Consider the following 19662-nt stretch of genomic DNA (forward strand, 5'->3'; position numbering starts at 1 on the left):
TCGTACATATCGTAGAGTCACTGCAGAAGGCACAGTCTCCCCTCTCTCTTCCTCCTCCACTTTGGTACTTTGCTACAAGTTTTTTCTTGAATTTTATTGTGCTTCTTTCCTTCTTTATCACAGGGCTGGCACTAGAAACTTTTTTGGGGCCCATGGTGGCTTATTTAGCAGTTACAAGCACTAAAAACAATGGAATAATACAAAATATATTGCATGTATGCGTGGAATCATCCTCCCTGGCTTGTAAACAATGGCACACTACCTTGTACATGGGCTCAGGCTGCATGGACAAGTTCGGGACAAATGTCCTTAACTGAGTTTTTCATTGTTGGCCGAGCCAATATTTTTATGCAAAAGCGCATCGGTATCCGATTTTATTGCTATCCAATGGCATCGTTACCCGAGGGTCCACTGTATTTTACTTTTTATTGTTTTCAATGCCTAGTTTAACTGTTAACTTAATATATGTTAATGTAAACTTGTTATGTGGCATTTATATGCATTTATAAGTGGGAAAAAAAATGCCGTTCTGCTTTCTGGTGATGTCCACTTTCTGGCAGTAGCCTGGAACCTAACCTGTATACGTGGGGCCCTACTGTACAGTATATTTCATTATTCGTGTTTTTTCTTGCAGTGCCGTTTTTTCCTAGCTTGGCACCCCCACACTTTAATTGAAAATTAACTACAGGATGTCTTTCAAAATGTGCTTATTGCATTTCTTTTGCCTAAATCTGTTTTCTCTCTGCTCATTTTTTCTTATGAATATTAAGCAGATTCAAGCAATAGTCAGAGACTGTTAAAAGTTATGGAATTTTTCTGAAAATTACTAATGTACTACATGTAAAATATAAAATAAGAAAAAATTCAAATTACATTAGCACATTTTCAAAAGAAAGCTATTCATATTTATATTAAAAAATTGCTAGAGGACACATTTGCCTGACTCTACACATGGTGAAAATTTAAAAAAATGGCTCAGGCATGAAAACTTTTCTAGTCTGAGACTTATATGACCAAGGGAAAGCTAGATGCTAGCTCCGGCTCATTATAGCGTATACTTTTGTGGTTCTTTTAATCTCAACAGATGACCAACCCACAGCCTTCATTTGATAAAACAGCCAACTCACAGCTGCATGCCACTCAGTAGTTACCTAACCATCTCCAAACACTTGTGCAACAACAAGCAAGAGAAACAAATTTTAAGGTAGGTTAAATTCTTGCTTGTAGCAATCCATGATTGTTTATTAAATTTATAATAGTCACTGGCAGTGTATTAGCCTACTCTGTTTTTTCTGAAAGGAATGGCATACCATTTTCAATGGAAGAAATAGACAGTACATGGAGTCAGACACCAGCTTCCAGAAGGCCTTAAGTAAATTTATTTAGTAACTAAGTTTTTATTTAGAATTTTTATTTAGAATTTGTAGACCAAGAAGCAATGACATTTACTTAGCAAGGTGTCAAAAACTGCTATTTCTTGACAAGGTGAGAAATTTAAAAAAAAAAAAAAGCAATGTTCAACTTTCTTCAAGTACAGTGGACCCCCGCATAACGATGGCATCACATAGCGATTATTTCGCATACCGCTTACTTTAATTGCAAAAATTTTGCCTCGCATACCGCTTAAAAACCCGCTTACCGATTTTCGTCCGAGACGCGTCCAGTGTGCGGCCTGAGCCACGCTCACATGTTCCGCCGGTGGCATTGTTTACCAGCCAGCCTCCGCGGTAACATCCAAGCATACAATCGGAATATTTCGTATTATTACAGTGTTTTCGGTGCTTTTTCTGGAAAATAAGTGACCATGGGCCCCAAGAAAGCTTCTAGTGCCAACCCTACAGCAATAAGGGTGAGAATTACAATAGAGATGAAGAAAAAGATCATTGATAAGTATGAAAGTGGAGTGCATGTCTCCGAGCTGGCCAGGTTGTATAATAAACCCCAATCAACCATCGCTACTATTGGTGGTACAGCTGCTGCTGCTGCTGCACTGTCAGCTGCTGCTGCTGCTGTAGCACCGTTGTTGGTGTGGCTTATTGAGAATACCAAGAAACAATTAACCCCAGAGGATTTGCCACCCAGGATAACCCAAAAAAGTCAGTGTCATCGAAGACTGTCTAACTTATTTCCGTTGGGGTCCTTAATCTTGTCTCCCAGGATGCAACCCACACAAGTTGACTAACACCCAGGTGAACAGGGAAAAATGCCTGGAACTAGTGCTCATATTGGTGAATTTAAAGCCAGCAAAGGTTGGTTTGAGAGATTTAAGAATCGTAGTGGCATACACAGTGTGATAAGGCCTGTTCTGGAAGAAAATGCCAAACAGGACCTACAGTACTCAGGAGGAAAAGGCACTCCCAGGACACAGTGTCTCATCAGTCATTGCTGCATCTTCAATAAAGGTAAGTGTCATTTATTCTTCATTTAGTAGACTAGTACATGCACAATATATACTGTGCATGTACTACTCTACTATTGTGCATGTATCCTTCTCTTTGTGTGTGGGAAAATGTATATTTCATGTGGTAAAAATTTTTTTTTTCATACTTTTGGGTGTCTTGCACGGATTAATTTGATTTCCATTATTTCTTATGGGGAAAATTCATTCACATAGCGATTATTTCGCATAACAATTACCCCTCTTGCACGGATTAAAATCGTTAACCGGGGGTCCACTGTACCAGGAACCTGACTCAATTTTTTCCATATATTCATGTTACATAGTGCAAATTTACATAAACCATCAATTTAAGGAATCTACCTATACTATGTAAGGTTTTTCAATATGTACTGTATGTGATGCCTAATTGAAGAGTAAAAAAAAAATTGAAATATAATACACCACACTGGATATAAATCTTCAGCAGTGTGTCCTGATGTTCGCAGACAGTAGTTAAGAACTGAATTACCATATTTAACAGCGAACAAGATACTCCGGTATCGAGGATGCTTTCCCCCCAATTCTGATTGACTAAATTTTGGAAAAAAAGATAAAGGGTACTTCAGCCTCCAAGGTACTGGGTAACTCTTGAAAACTTACTTTTGGGGGAAAAAAAAAAGTGTCTTTGATGCCATAAAATATGGTATACCATGACTAAATCAAACATTGTTAGATAAATTGTATTGTAATTACCATGTTCAAAATGCTTTGAATTTCACTACGGCTAAATTAAATTTTATAATTAATTACAATTAACCCATTTCTTTAAAGGAGTCTGGGTTTCTCCTTTTTCACCTTAAGTTATTTCTATTTAACAGTGAAATATATCTTTAAAAGTTAACTATTTGAGAGACATCAGAAGTGTACATCATATACAATATTTACACTCTGGACACAGTAAAGGTTGCTGCTGCCAGACCTGCCTTCATACTCACCTCCCAAGAAGTTTGATTCCCCAGTATATAGTTAATAACGAAGAACTTCACCACTCACATCCATGTATCCCTATAATAATGTTCAAACATTTAGCTGAACAAAATACTTATGAATTTACTTGAAAATACAGAACAAATTTTTACTTATGAAGCCTAACTTAAGAATGTTGTAAATTGATACAAATTTTCACTTTTGAAACCTAACTTAAGAATGTTGTAAATTAATACAAATACTTGAACTACTTTTTAACATGACTTCACCTTCACAAAAAATCAAATAGTAACAGGAAAATTAATTTTATGTTTTTTTTTACAACCTAAATGATTTTGTAAATCTTACAAAGATAATTTTCAAAATCCTTTCAATAACTGGCACCTTTGCTGGATATGATTCTCACAACTTTAAGAGCACTTTAATAAGTATTCAACTTACTATAATAATAATAATAATAATAATAATAATAATAATAATAATAATAATAATAATAATAATGTAATAATATCTTTATTTACTACAAGTAATGTACATGGCATACTACTGTACAGAAAGCCACTTGTTATGCAGAGCATTTCAGGCAAATTAGGTAAGTTTTGTCCCAGGATGCGACCCACACCAGTCGACTAACACCCAGGTACCTATTTTACTGATGGGATGAACATAGACAACCAGTGTAAAAAAAAACATGCCCAATGTTTCTACCCTCACTGGGAATCGAACCCAGACCCTCACCGTGTGAAGCGAGAGCTTTAGCCACCAGGCCACGGGGCATTCTTGCACTATCCTTACACATCCTTACTGCGAGGACAGAAAAACTTCCAGAGTAAAAATAAATTATTCTAATTTAGGAACCATATTAAAAGCTTATGATATTTTGTTAAATGTTGATGAAGATAGGGAAGCTGTGATTTCGTGTATAGGGCAAGGAGGAACAACATCTTGTAGGAGTGAGGAAGAGCCAGTTGTGAGTGTGGGGGAAGTTCGTGAGGCAGTAGGTAAAATGAAAGGGGGTAAGGCAGCCGGGATTGATGGGATAAAGATAGAAATGTTAAAAGCAGGTGGGGATATAGTTTTGGAGTGGTTGGTGCAATTATTTAATAAATGTATGGAAGAGGGTAAGGTACCTAGGGATTGGCAGAGAGCATGCATAGTTAGTTCCTTTGTATAAAGGCAAAGGGGATAAAAGAGAGTGCAAAAATTATAGGGGGATAAGTCTGTTGAGTATACCTGGCAAAGTGTATGGTAGAGTTATTATTGAAAGAATTAAGAGAAAGACAGAGAATAGGATAGCAGATGAACAAGGAGGCTTTAGGAAAGGTAGGGGGTGTGAGGACCAGGTGTTTACAGTGAAACATGTAAGTGAACAGTATTTAGATAAGGCTAAAGAGGTCTTTGTGGCATTTATGGATTTGGAAAAGGTGTATGACAGGGTGGATAGGGGGGCAATGTGGCAGATGTTGCAGGTGTATGGCGTAGGAGGTAGGTTACTGAAAGCAGTGAAGAGTTTTTACGAGGATAGTGAGGCTCAAGTTAGAGTATGTAGGAAAGAGGGAAATTATTTCCCAGTAAAAGTAGGCCTTAGACAAGGATGTGTGATGTCACCGTGGTTGTTTAATATATTTATAGATGGGGTTGTAAGAGAAGTAAATGCGAGGGTCTTGGCAAGAGGCGTGGAGTTAAAAGATAAAGAATCACACATAAAGTGGGAGTTGTCACAGTTGCTCTTTGTTGATGACACTGTGCTCTTGGGAGATTCTGAAGAGAAGTTGCAGAGATTGGTGGATGAATTTGGTAGGGTGTGCAAAAGAAGAAAATTGAAAGTGAATACAGGAAAGAGTAAGGTTATGAGGATAACAAAAAGATTAGGTGATGAAAGATTGGACATCAGATTGGAGGGAGAGAGTATGGAGGAGGTGAATGTATTCAGATATTTGGGAGTGGACGTGTCAGCGGATGGGTCTATGAAAGATGAGGTGAATCATAGAATTGATGAGGGGAAAAGGGTGAGTGGTGCACTTAGGAGTCTGTGGAGACAAAGAACTTTGTCCTTGGAGGCAAAGAGGGGAATGTATGAGAGTATAGTTTTACCAATGCTCTTATATGGGTGTGAAGCATGGGTGATGAATGTTGCAGCGAGGAGAAGGCTGGAGGCAGTGGAGATGTCATGTCTGAGAGCAATGTGTGGTGTGAATATAATGCAGAGAATTCGTAGTTTGGAAGTTAGGAGGAGGTGCGAGATTACCAAAACTGTTGTCCAGAGGGCTGAGGAAGGGTTGTTGAGGTGGTTCAGACATGTGGAGAGAATGGAGCGAAACAGAATAACTTCAAGAGTGTATCAGTCTGTAGTGGAAGGAAGGCGGGGTAGGGGTCGGCCTAGGAAAGGTTGGAGGGAGGGGGTAAAGGAGGTTTTGTGTGCGAGGGGCTTCGACTTCCAGCAGGCATGCGTGAGCGTGTTTGATAGGAGTGAATGGAGACAAATGGTTTTTAATACTTGACGTGCTGTTGGAGTGTGAGCAAAGTAACATGTATGAAGGGGTTCAGGGAAACCGGCAGGCCGGACTTGAGTCCTGGAGATGGGAAGTACAGTGCCTGCACTCTGAAGGAGAGGTGTTAATGTTGCAGTTTAAAAACTGTAGTGTAAAGCACCCTTCTGGCAAGACAGTGATGGAGTGAATGATGGTGAAAGTTTTTCTTTTTCGGGCCACCCTGCCTTGGTGGGAATCGGCCAGTGTGATAATAAAAATAAAAAAAGATATTTTATATCATGGGAATTCCTGTTAAAAGCTTCTCTCTCTCTTAACCCTTTCATTATCCTGACCCATGATCTGCCCCCCCCTCCCCCCCCCCAAAAAAAAAAAAAATTCTCATGAAATGGTAGAGAATCCTTTTCGAAAGATAATGAAACTGGTGAAAAACTGACAATATCATGCATTCGCATATTTTGCTGTGTTAGCGATATTTATGCTTCGACGATATTACCCACTTTGAGTTGTTTTTGGCCAATTACATTGTTCCAGCCAACCAAATTCTTAGCTACTTCACTAGTATGTCTTCCATTATATCGATTGAGCAAAAGAAACCACCCAATCAACTATTTCAACTACCGAATATTGATCAGAATTGGTAATTTGGCCAATTTTGCAGATTTCAAAATACAGTTATACCCTGCTTTATGTCATTTTGGCCTATGTCAAATTCACCTTTACACCACTTTTCTATAGTAAATTTCAGTTCAGCGAATGTTATTACGTCAGACTTAATGTCACTCAACATCGCCTATGTCATAATTATTTTTGTGTTCATTATTCTTTAAAAAAATATGATTAGAATGTGTTTTTAGTGTTCTTTAACCCTTTCAGGGTCCAGACCCATGATCTAAAACTTGTCCAGAGGGTCCAAGAATTTAAAAAAAAACTATTTTTTTTTTCTTGTGAAATAGTAAGAGAATCTTTTTCTGAAGGTAATAAAACAAAAAGTATGAAATTTGATCAAAAACTGATGAAATTACAATACTGCAAATTTTACTGCATCAGCAATATTTACGCATCAGCTAATTACATTATTCCAGTCAACCAAATTCTTAACTATTTTGCTAGTATCCCTTCTTATTTTATCATTTGAGCACAAGAAACTGACCAATCAACTACTTAACTACTCAATAAAGTAATCAGAAATTGGCAATTTGGCCAATTTCACACAAAGTTCAAAATAGGGTCCAGAATAAACAATGCAGGCATTCCTGGCACTAAAATAACATTTCCTCTGTTTACTAGTTACATTTCCAAGCTTTACAGATGAATTCCATTTTAATTTTTTATTAACATTAAGAATTTTCATTCACACCAAAAAATAGAAGATTTACTGTTATGCAATATTGTAATAACTGTACGAATAATATCAGCACATTCATGAATGTATATTAGACCCACCAGTTGACATGTATTGGATGAGTGATGTCATTTGTTTGCTCTTGAACATCGACAAAAAATTGAACATTTCCACTGCTCTGACCTCAATTTCAAGCTATTTTCAGTACTAAAACCAATCAAAATCATCTCTATTTCCATAATATATCTTCCAATTTATCAAATAAGACCAAGAAACCACAAATAAAACCGTAAAAACCATGTGAAAATATACCGCAGGATTTGTTTTATAGATGCACACTTACCACATAGATCCATTTTCTCATATCTAGGCCCAAATTTACCACTCATAGCTCATCTGAGTAAGCTGAGCTCATGGTGTAGAACTATGGCTTGGACCCAGGCTTCAAAGCCACAGAACTCTGGGACGGACCCTCGAAGGGTTAAAGACGTAGGGCAGGGTATGCCTGTATTCCAATTTCAAAATAGGATCCAGAATAAACGATGCAGACATTCCTGGCACTATAATAACATTTCCACTGTTCATAATTATGTTCCCAGGCTTCACACATGAATTCCATTTTGAATTTTTATTTATGCAAAAAATAGAAGATTTATTGTTTGCAATATTGTAATAATTGTATAAATAATATCAGCACATTTATGAATGCATATTAAACCCACCAGTAGGATATGTACTGGACAAGTGATGTGATTTGTTTACAAATGAAACCAAAAAACCAAGAATATAACGATAAAAACCATGTGAAAATACATGGTAACATTGCAGTTTTACACCAAAAACACGGTTTCAGTTTTTTCTCATTATGCACTGTGTACTGCAGGATTTTGTTTTATATAGTACACACTTATCACATAGACCCATTCTCTAATATCTAAGCCAAAATTTACTTCTCACAGCTCATCTGACCTTAGCTGAGCATTAGGTGTAGTGCTATGGCACCGACAGTGACCTCAAACCTGTAGTACTATGGCACGGATGGCAAAGGGGGTTAACCTCTTCACTGTTAGAAGCCCCAAAATTAAAAGTGATGACAATATTGGCATTCAAAAAAAAAATCTGAAATAGAAGAGAATTTTTTTTTTCCAAACGGTACTGACTTCAAAAATATGAAATTTGATGGAAAAACTTACAGAATTATGCAGGTGCACAGTTAGCAGCCAGCAGTAACAGCCTGGATGATCAGGTCCTGATCCACCAGGAGGCCTGGTCAAGGATTGAGCTATGGGTGTAGTGACCCTCAGAACACCCTTCAGGTAGGGCACAATTTATGCATCAGCAATTTTGCCCACTTGAGTTCTATTTTCAGTCAATTCAATTGCTCAAATAAACAGATTCTTAGCTATTTCACTAGCATGCCTTCCATTCTATCAACTGAGCCCAAGAAACTGCCCATTCAAGTATCAGAACTATCCTATAAAATGCCAAATTAAAAATATTCCAATTTAAAAATGGAGTCCAAAATAAAAACTGTAGACATTCTGGCCACGAATGCAACATTTACTCTGTTCATCAGTCATGTCCTTGTGCCTCTCCTATATTACACAAAAACTCAATTTACCCTATTTCTTAGATAAAATATAACAAGGAATGACTGGTCCTGGTTTATAGATACCCAATAATTGAAGCAGACCTATTAAAAACACATAAACCAGGCCAGGGGTGCAGAGCAGCCTTACCCATCCTTAGGAAAATCATCTAAAATCCAATATTTCCATTACTCTGAAACTGGTTTCAAGCTACTTAAAGTCCTGAAACCAATTAAAATCATCTCTATTTCAGTAGTATATTTTACATTCTACCATATACCATAAAAAACCAATACAATCATAAAACCCATCCTAGCCAACACCTCAAGCTAGTTATTTTAAACCAAACACAAGACTGTTTTTTCCCATCATACACTGTGTAAGTAAAAAAATAATCATATTGTGCATGCTCACTGCATAAGATTCATTCTCTTATATCCGAAGGAGCTGAGCTAAAACACAGATCTAGGTGAGTGACCTTGGAGTCAACAATGTAGTAGTGAGTGACCCTGGAGTCAACAATGTAGATATGAGTGACCCTGGAGTCAACAATGTAGATATGAGTGACCCTGGAGTCAACAATGTAGATATGAGTGACCCTGGAGTCAACAATGTAGATATGAGTGACCCTGGAGTCAACAATGTAGATATGAGTGACCCTGGAGTCAACAATGTAGATATGAGTGACCCTGGAGTCAACAATGTAGATATGAGTGACCCTGGAGTCAACAATGTAGATATGAGTGACCCAAGAGTCAACAATGTAGATGTGAGTGACCCAAGAGTCAACAATGTAGATATGAGTGACCCAAGAGTCAACAATGTAGATGTGAGTGACCCAAGAGTCAACAATGTAGATATGAGTGACCCAAGAGTCAACAATGTAGATGTGAGTGACCCAAGAGTCAACAATGTAGATGTGAGTGACCCAAGAGTCAACAATGTAGATGTGAGTGACCCAAGAGTCAACAATGTAGATGTGAGTGACCCAAGAGTCAACAATGTAGATGTGAGTGACCCAAGAGTCAACAATGTAGATGTGAGTGACCCAAGAATCAACAATGTAGATGTAAGTGACCCAAGAATCAACAATGTAGATGTAAGTGACCCAAGAGTCAACAATGTAGATGTGAGTGACCCAAGAGTCAACAATGTAGATGTGAGTGACCCAAGAATCAACAATGTAGATGTGAGTGACCCAAGAGTCAACAATGTAGATCTACATATAAGAGAGCAAAAAGGTTAAATGAAAAATAATTACTACAAAATCTTCAGAACAAGCTAAATTTTAAAGTTACTGATCATTTTGCTCAAAAGTCATAAAGAATTCCATTGAAATATATTCAAAATAAGATGAGTAATATTTTAAATTTTTGCTTCCTATTTTATTTCTTAAACGAATCAGCAATAACAAATATTTATTAATATTCATACTTCAGCTTTATCAAAATGCTTAATGTCATTTTGACATGCCACTGCTCACAGTATGCTGTATATATTGTATACATAAAATCTATGCACGCATGCACACACACACACACACACACACACACACACACACACACACACACACACAAATTGTACTTGTAAGCAGTATTGTGGGAAGGTACATCACATTAATAATATCTTACTTGGCCAAAACATTAGCTAGTTTTCATTTTCTTACATTTGGAAGAAACATCTTTATTTTGGAATCCCATTAATATCACTTAGTCTCAGTAGTCAATGAGCATTGAAGGTATCATGTCAACTGTATGATAATATCAAACAGTACATTCTCAAGATACAAATTAAAGGAAATACATATATATATATAAATTACTGAATATATTATATACAGTAGTGAGATTTTACAAACTGGCTCCAATTTTCTTTGTTTCAAAATTAATGAAAAATTCAATATTAAGGTATTGTACATATAAAAAATGCAATTAAAAATCTTAAAATATCAGGATATTCCTCATTTAAAAATAAGTTATTTTTCTTTATATTCCTCTATCAGGTAGATTGTTACAAAGACTTGGCACAAGGCCGCCCACACACAGATGGTGACCAGCCACGCTGAGTGTTGCAGCGGCGCAGAAAACGGGTTCTTCACACCCATACCTATGTGTTGTAAGGTCATCTTACGGGCATAGTACACTAGGGTGGCCGGAACAACGTACTGAAATACAACATGAAAATAATGAATCTGATTATTAGTAACAAACATTTAAAGCTGTTGTAAAAGATCGATGCCAATACAGCAGTCATACACGACACCCAGCAAACAAACCTTATTCTCCTCATTATGAAAATAATGTCCAAATGCCCAAATTCACTCACAAAACAAAAAAAATATCCTGTGAATACCTGACTGAGGTTTTAAGGGTTTTTCTAGCCCAGCAGCCTAGCCTTTGATCAAGCTTTCTTGCTGATAAAGCTGTTGAATCAGGTTGTTGCTCCTAGAAGCATGACGGTTAATGTATCCATCACAGCCTGGTTGATCTGGTACTTTGGTGGAGGTACTGATAGTTTCCGCTTGAAAAACTTCTGCATCTGTTCCAGCAATGTTGCTAATATCTGCTGGTAGTAGGCTGAAGGCTCTTGAGCCACATATGTTAATACAATGTTATCTTACTATGCCCATAACACACCTGCTTTTCACTGAATTTATTGTAAACTTCCTCTCATATCTTACACTCCAGTAATTACAGCAGTGTGCAGATTTGGGTAGTGGTCTTATCATTTTTTTTAACACATCAACCATCTCCCACTAAGACAGAGACACTCTTAAAATGGAGAAAAAGCATTCATCTCCAGTCAGTCATATGAATACTGTCTTGCCAGAACTTAGTACAGTTGTCATGGTGCTGAACCTAGTACAGTTGTCATGGTGCTGAACCTAGTACAGTTGTCATGGTGCTGAACCTAGTACAGTTGTCATGGTGCTGAACCTAGTACAGTTGTCATGGTGCTGAACCTAGAACAGTTATGGTGCTGAATCTAGTACAGTTGTCATGGTGCTGAACCTAGAACAGTTGTCATGGTGCTGAACCTAGTACAGTTGTCATGGTGCTGAACCTAGAACAGTTGTCATGGTGCTGAACCTAGTACAGTTGTCATGGTGCTGAACCTAGAACAGTTGTCATGGTGCTGAACCTAGTACAGTTGTCATGGTGCTGAACCTAGTACAGTTGTCATGGTGCTGAACCTAGTACAGTTGTCATGGTGCTGAACCTAGAACAGTTGTCATGGTGCTGAACCTAGAACAGTTGTCATGGTGCTGAACCTAGTACAGTTGTCATGGTGCTGAACCTAGTACAGTTGTCATGGTGCTGAACCTAGAACAGTTGTCATGGTGCTGAACCTAGTACAGTTGTCATGGTGCTGAACCTAGTACAGTTGTCATGGTGCTGAACCTAGAACAGTTGTCATGGTGCTGAACCTAGCACAGCTGTCATGGTGCTGAACCTAGTACAGTTGTCATGGTGCTGAACCTAGTACAGTTGTCATGGTGCTGAACCTAGTACAGTTGCCATGATGCTGAACCTAGTACAGTTGTCATGGTGCTGAATCCAGTACAGTTGTCATGGTGCTAAACCTAGTACAGTTGTCATGGTGCTGAACCTAGTACAGTTGTCATGGTGCTGAACCTAGTACAGTTGTCATGGTGCTGAACCTAGAACAGTTGTCATGGTACTGAACCTAGAACAGTTGTCATGGTGCTGAACCTAGAACAGTTGTCATGGTGCTGAACCTAGAACAGTTATCATGATGCTGAACCTAGTACAGTTGCCATGATGCTGAACCTAGTACAGTTGTCATGGTGCTGAACCTAGAACAGTTATCATGGTGCTGAACCTAGTACAGTTGCCATGATGCTGAACCTAGTACAGTTGCCATGATGCTGAACCTAGTAGTTGCCATGATGCTGAACCTAGTACAGTTGTCATGGTGCTGAACCTAGAACAGTTGTCATGGTGCTGAACCTAGTACAGTTGCCATGATGCTGAACATAGTACAGTTGTCATGGTGCTGAACCTAGTACAGTTGTCATGGTGCTGAACCTAGTGCAGTCATGGAGCTGAACCTAGAACAGTTGTCATGGTGCTGAACCTAGTACAGTTGCCATGATGCTGAACATAGTACAGTTGTCATGATGCTGAACCTAGTACAGTTGTCATGGTGCTGAACCTAGTGCAGTTGTCATGGTGCTGAACCTAGAACAGTTGTCATGGTGCTGAACCTAGTACAGTTGCCATGATGCTGAACCTAGTACAGTTATGGTGCTGAACCTAGTACAGTTGTCATGGTGCTGAACCTAGTACAGTTGTCATGGTGCTGAACCTAGTACAGTTGTCATGGTGCTGAACCTAGTACAGTTGTCATGGTGCTGAACCTAGTACAGTTGTCATGGTGCTGAACCTAGAACAGTTGTCATGGTGCTGAACCTAGTACAGTTGCCATGATGCTGAACCTAGTACAGTTGCCATGATGCTGAACCTAGTACAGTTGCCATGATGCTGAACCTAGTACAGTTGCCATGATGCTGAACCTAGTACAGTTGCCATGATGCTGAACCTAGTACAGTTGCCATGATGCTGAACCTAGTACAGTTGTCATGGTGCTGAACCTAGTACAGTTGTCATGGTGCTGAACCTAGTACAGTTGTCATGGTGCTGAACCTAGTACAGTTATGGTGCTGAACCTAGTACAGTTGTTATGGTGTTGAACCTAGTACAGTTGTCATGGTGCTGAACCTAGTACAGTTGTTATGGTGCTGAACCTAGTACAGTTGTTATGGTGTTGAACCTAGTACAGTTATGGTGCTGAACCTAGTACAGTTGTCATGGTGCTGAACCTAGTGCAGTTATGGTGCTGAACCTAGTACAGTTGTCATGGTGCTGAACCTAGTACAGTTGTCATGGTGCTGAACCTAGTACAGTTGTCATGGTGCTGAACCTAGTACAGTTGTCATGGTGCTGAACCTAGTGCAGTTATGGTGCTGAACCTAGTACAGTTGTCATGGTGTTGAACCTAGTACAGTTGTCATGGTGCTGAACCTAGTACAGTTGTCATGGTGTTGAACCTAGTACAGTTATGGTGCTGAACCTAGAACAGTTGCCATGGTGCTGGAGTGAACATCTACATATAACAAGGAACACCTGCACTAAAACTAGTTCATGTTGATAAGTAATACAGTGGACCCCCGCATAACGATTACCTCCGAATGCGACCAATTATGTAAGTGTATTTATGTAAGTGCGTTTGTACGTGTATGTTTGGGGGTCTGAAATGGACTAATCTACTTCACAATATTCCTTATGGGAACAAATTCGGTCAGTACTGGCACCTGAACATACTTCTGGAGTGAAAAAATATCGTTAACCGGGGGTCCACTGTATTCTAGTATTCGTGTGAAGTGCTAATCTCATGATGAATAAACAGCACATATTGAATAAGAGGTAATAAGGTTTGATCTAAGGAAGGGGAGTGTGGCTCTCACAGTGCATCAAGGCACCCCTCTCAACCCATTAACTGTCCAAATGTAGATCTACATTCTCTTACTCAGCACTCCGAATATTTTGAAAAGACAAAAAATAAGATAAAAAAAAGTTTCTCTTTTTTTAATTAAAGAGAACAATTTTCTGTGTGTAATAAGACAAAAAAATTTTTAGGACCAGTACTTACCGAGATATAAGACCGCGAAGTTGGTTCTAGATGCTCACCTGATGGCAACATGGAGTTCTGCCACTTGCAGAAGTGTTACTAATATACCTTTTCTTCTCGTTTTTATATTATTTTATATAATTTTTATGTACTCATAATTACAATTTATAGTAGTTCTTGTAATTTCATAGCTAATCTTTGTTCTGACACTAATATTAGGTACCAAAATTGTACTCAGTCACAAACACACTGACAGGTGAACATTTTCATCTGCCTTGGTCATATACTACTGTTTAGAATATACAAAGTATGTATAGGTCAAAGAAATGCTTTAGACATGCTAGAGTATATATGAAACTCCTTGAAGCATGGTGTAAGACTGAGTGTCACAGAACTGCTGACAGTGCAGCAGTGGTTTGACACTTGATGATCGTGCACTTCTGCAGGGAACCCCTGACTTCGTTTATTTTCACTGTTACACATAAACATGTCTGTTTGTCTACCTATGTCTGCTTATATGTCTTTCTGTCTGCCTGTGTGTGTGTGTGTGTGTGTGTGTGTGTGTGTGTGTACTCACCTATTTGTACTCATCTATTTGTGGTTGCAGGGGTCGAGTCATAGCTCCTGGCCCCGCCTCTTCACTGATTGCTACTAGGTCCTCTCTCTCCCTGCTCCATGAGCTTTATCATACCTCCCCTTAAAGCTATGTATGGTTCCCACCTCCACTACTTCACTTTCTAGGCTATTCCATGGCTTGACTACTCTATGACTGAAGAAATACTTCCTAACATCCCTTTGATTCATCTGAGTCTTCAACTTCCAATTGTGACCTCTTGTGTCTGTGTCCCATCTCTGGAACATCCCGTCTTTGTCCACCTCGTCTATGCCGTGCAGTATTTTATATGTCGTTATCATGTCTCCCCTGACCCTCCTGGCCTCCAGTGTCATCAGGCCGATTTCCCTCAACCTTTCTTCGTAGGACAATCCCCGTAACTCTGGCACTAGTCTTGTTGCAAACCTTTGCACTTTCTCTAATTTCTTGATGTGCTTGACTAGGTGTGGATTCCAAACTGGTGCTGCATACTCCAGTATGGGCCTAGCGTAAATGGTATACAGAGTCTTAAATGACTCCTTACTGAGGTATCGGAACGCTATCCGTAGGTTTGCCAGGCGCCTGTATGCTGCAGCAGCTATCTGATTGATGTGCGCCTCAGGAGATATGCTTGGTGTTATACTCACCCCCAGATCTTTTTCCTTGAGTGAGGTTTGCAGACTTTGGCCATCTAAACTATATTGTGTCTGCGGTCTTCTTTGCCCTTCCCCAACCTTCATGACTTTGCATTTGGCGGGGTTAAACTCAAGGAGCCAGTTGCTGGACCAGGCTTGTAGCCTGTCCAGGTCTCTTTGTAGTCCTGCCTGATCCTCATCCGATTTGATTCTTCTCATTAACTTCACATCGTCCGCAAACAAGGACACTTCTGAGTCTATCCCTTCCGTTATGTCATTCACATATATCAAGAACAGCACAGGTCCTACGACTGACCTCTGTGGAACCCCGCTTGTCACAGGCGCCCACTTTGACACCTCGTCACGTACCATGACTCGTTGTTGCCTTCCTGTAAGGTATTCTCTTATCCATTGCAGTGCCTTTCCTGTTATGTGTGCCTGATCCTCTAGCTTTTGCAGTAACCTCTTGTGAGGAACTGTGTCGAAGGCCTTCTTGCAGTCCAAAAAAATGCAGTCGATCCACCCCTCTCTCTCGTCTTACTTCTGTCACCTTGTCATAAAATTCTAATAGGTTTGTGACAGGATTTTCCGTCCCTGAAACCATGCTGGTTGTCAATTATACACTTGTTTCTTTCCAGGTGCTCCACCACTCTCCTCCTGATGATCTTCTCCATGACCTTGCATACTATACACGTTTGTGATACAGGTCTGTAGTTTAGTGCCTCATGTCTGTCTCCCTTTTTAAAAACTGGACTACATTTGCCATCTTCCATACCTTGGGGAGTTGCCCAGTTTCAAATGATGTGTTGAAGATCTTTGTTAATGGTACACACAATGTCTCTGCTCCCTCTTTAAGGACCCACGGAGAGATGTTGTCTGGTCCCACCGCCTTTGAGGTGTCAAGTTCGCATAGCAGCTTCTTCACCTCCTCTTTGGTTATATGTACCTCATCCAGCACTTGCTGGTGCACCCCCCTGCTCTGATTTCCTGGAGTCCTACTGGTTTCCACTGTAAATACTTCTTTAAATCTTGTGTTGAGCTCCTGACATACCTCCCGGTCGTTTCTTGTGAATTCCCCATCACCCTTCCTCAGTCTGATTACCTGGTCCTTGAGTGTTGTTTTCCTCCTGATGTGGCTGTACAACAGCTTCGGGTCAGTCTTGACTTTCGATGCTATGTCATTTTCGTATTGCCGCTGAGCCTCCCTTCTTATCTGTGCATATTCGTTTCTGGCTCTTCGGCTAATCTCTTTATTTTCCTGAGTTCTCTGTCTTCTGTACCTTTTCCATTCTCTAGTACACCTAGTTTTTGCCTCCCTACACCTTTGGGTGAACCAAGGACTCGTTCTATTCTTCCCATTATTTCTGTTTCCCTTGGGAACAAACCTCTCCTCTGCCTCCTTGCATTTTGTTGCCACATAGTCCATCATTTCTTGTACTGGTTTTCCTGTCAGTTCCCTCTCCCACTGAATGTCTTGAAAGAAGTTCCTCATGCCTGAGTAGTTCCCCCTTTTGTAGTTTGGTTTTTCCCATCCTAATCCTGCTGCTCTCTCCACTTGGAGCTCAACTATGTAGTCGAAGCACAGAACCACATGATCACTAGCTCCCAGGGGCCTTTCATACATGATATCCTCAATGTCAGAACTACTCAAAGTGAATACAAGGTCCAGTCTTGCTGGTTCATCCTCTCCTCTCTCTCTGGTAGTGTCTCTAACATGTTGATGCATGAGGTTTTCCAGTACCACATCCATCATCTTGGCTCTCCATGTTTCGGGACCCCCATGGGGCTCCAGGTTTTCCCAGTCAATCTCCTTGTGATTGAAATCACCCATAACTAGTAACTTTGCTCCCCCCATGTGTGCTCTCCGGCCACCTCGGCTAGTGTGTCGACCATTGCTCTGTTGCTCTCATCGTATTCTTCTCTTGGCCTCCTGCAGTTCTGTGGTGGGTTGTACATTACTGCAATTATCACCTTATGTCCCTCAGACTGGATTGTTCCTACTAAGTAGTCCCTTTTGCCTGTGCCATCCATTCCTTCCATTTTCTCAAACCCCCACTGGTTTTTAATGAGCAGTGCAACTCCTCCTCCCCCTCTCCTCCCTCTGTCTTTCCTGAGGATTTGATATCCGGATGGAAAGATTGAATCTGTTATTATTCTGGTGAGTTTTGTTTCTGTGAGTGCTATTATGTCTGGGGATGTCTCCTTGATTCTTTCGTGCCACTCCTCATACTTATTTGTTATTCCATCTGCATTTGTATACCACACCTTCCACTTCTTTTCTAAGATTGTGGTCTGGGAGGTGTATTGGGGTTGGGGAAGTGGGAGACCTGATAAGGAACTATGGGTGGTTGCTGTGGGGGTGGAGTTTGTAATACAGTGGGTGGGGGCATTGGATGTGGCATGGGTGTTTTGGTTTAGAGTGTTTGGTTGCACTGGGGTTGACCTGGTTGGGAGGCTTCTATAGGAAGTTGTGAGGGAGGCTGTATTTGATCTTCCTGTGTCTGGGATCTCCTGTCTGTCTTCTCCATTCCCTCTCTTTCCTCCTTTCGCCTTTGTACCATTTCTCTCTGTTTCTGCCTTTCTGCTTGTGTTCTGTCGCGGTCGAGATACACCTTCCTGTATGCTGGCATGTCCCTTAATCGTGCTTTCTCCTGCAGGATCCTGTTCCGAGTCGATTCTGCCTTGAAGGTCACTTTCACTGGCCGGGTTCTTTTTTTTACATACCCCCCTATTCTCCAAAAATTTTCCAGCTGGGTCATGTCGTCTTCTCCTATTGCTTTCATGATGCTTTCAATTGCTTTTTTTTCCCCTTGTTTTCTGGCTTCATATGTTTCCCCTTCAACTTCCTGGAGCCCATACACAAAGACTGACCTCACCCTTTCATTCTCCCACTGCATATCCCTGTGTATCCCCTCATTCAATTTGATTTCCTCCATTGCAGCTTTCCTTTCTTCAGTTTCACTAGCTAATGTACTTGGGCTCAGTGACCTGTCATTTTCCCTTCTCGGCTTTCCCTGGGCTCTGCTGTGGTCTGTTAGGGCCTCCACATATAGCTTAGCTCTTTCATTTACTACAGTCTCCACTGATTGAGCTTCTACATGCTGTTTTGCTCCTTCTTTCCCTACAGTCCCCTTATTTGTGACTGAGATAGCAGTCTCTGTTGTCAATCCCAAAATGTTCTTTAGTTCTTTAGGCTGTTTCAGATTTTTCAGTTCCTCTTCTAAACTCTGTATGCTGGCCTCTGCTGCTTTGACTTGCACCTCCCACTTCCTGCTTTCCATGTCTATCCTCTCTTCCATTCTCATGCTAAGTTCTTCTAGTTTCTTTTCCCATTCATGTTCCCTTTTTGTGAGCTCTGCTGCCCAATCTTCCTTTGCAGTTTCCTCCTCCTGTCCCTTGGTTTTTCTTGTTGCTCTCTGGCAACCCATTTTTGTTTTATCCTGATTGCCTCAGAGTGGGAAACCTATGTAATTCTGTATGTTAGGTTAGTATTGTGTATGTCAGAGTGTGGGAGGGGGGAGGTAGAGGAGGAACTGTGGCTATGTGGGAGAGTAGTGGGAAGGGGGAGTGGGAAGGAGAGTGAAGCAAGTGGGTGAGTGGGAGAGGAAGAGGGGGAAGGAGGGAGAGGTGGGGAGGGGGAGGGTGAAAGAGGGAGGGGAGGGATCAGGTGAAGGAGTGAGATGTCGGTGGGGGAGGGGGGGAGTGTATGTGTGAGTCTGGCAATGTGTGTGTGTGTGTGTGTGTGTGTGTGTGTGTGTGTGTGTGTGTGTGTGTGTGTGTGTGTGTGTGTGTGTGTGTGTGTGTGTGTGTGTGTGTGTTGCATGTGTGTGTGTTGTGTATGTGTGTTGTGTGTGTGTGTTTTTGTGTATGTGTGATGTGTGATGTGTGTGTGTGTGTGTGTGTGTGTGTGTGTGTGTGTGTGTGTGTGTGTGTGTGTGTGTGTGTGTGTGTGTGTGTGTGTGTGGGTGTGTGTGTGGGTGTGTGTGGGGGTGT

At 40.5% G+C, this 19662-nt stretch overlaps 1 protein-coding gene across 1 annotated transcript in view; it reads right to left on the reverse strand.

Annotated features, from left to right (window-relative positions):
• Window positions 1–2025: 2025 nt before the first annotated feature.
• LOC138854205 (transmembrane protein 104-like) overlaps window positions 2026–19662 on the reverse strand; it is a gene marked incomplete at its 5' end in the record, with an annotated part of 41513 nt that continues 23876 nt past the window's right edge. Inside the window, 1 exon segment of the mRNA XM_070096010.1 lies at window positions 2026–10954. Coding sequence (XP_069952111.1) covers window positions 10766–10954 — 189 coding nt within the window.

The sequence above is a fragment of the Cherax quadricarinatus genome, chromosome 52, assembly GCF_038502225.1.
Source record: "Cherax quadricarinatus isolate ZL_2023a chromosome 52, ASM3850222v1, whole genome shotgun sequence".
NCBI classification, from domain to species: Eukaryota; Metazoa; Arthropoda; class Malacostraca; order Decapoda; family Parastacidae; genus Cherax; species Cherax quadricarinatus.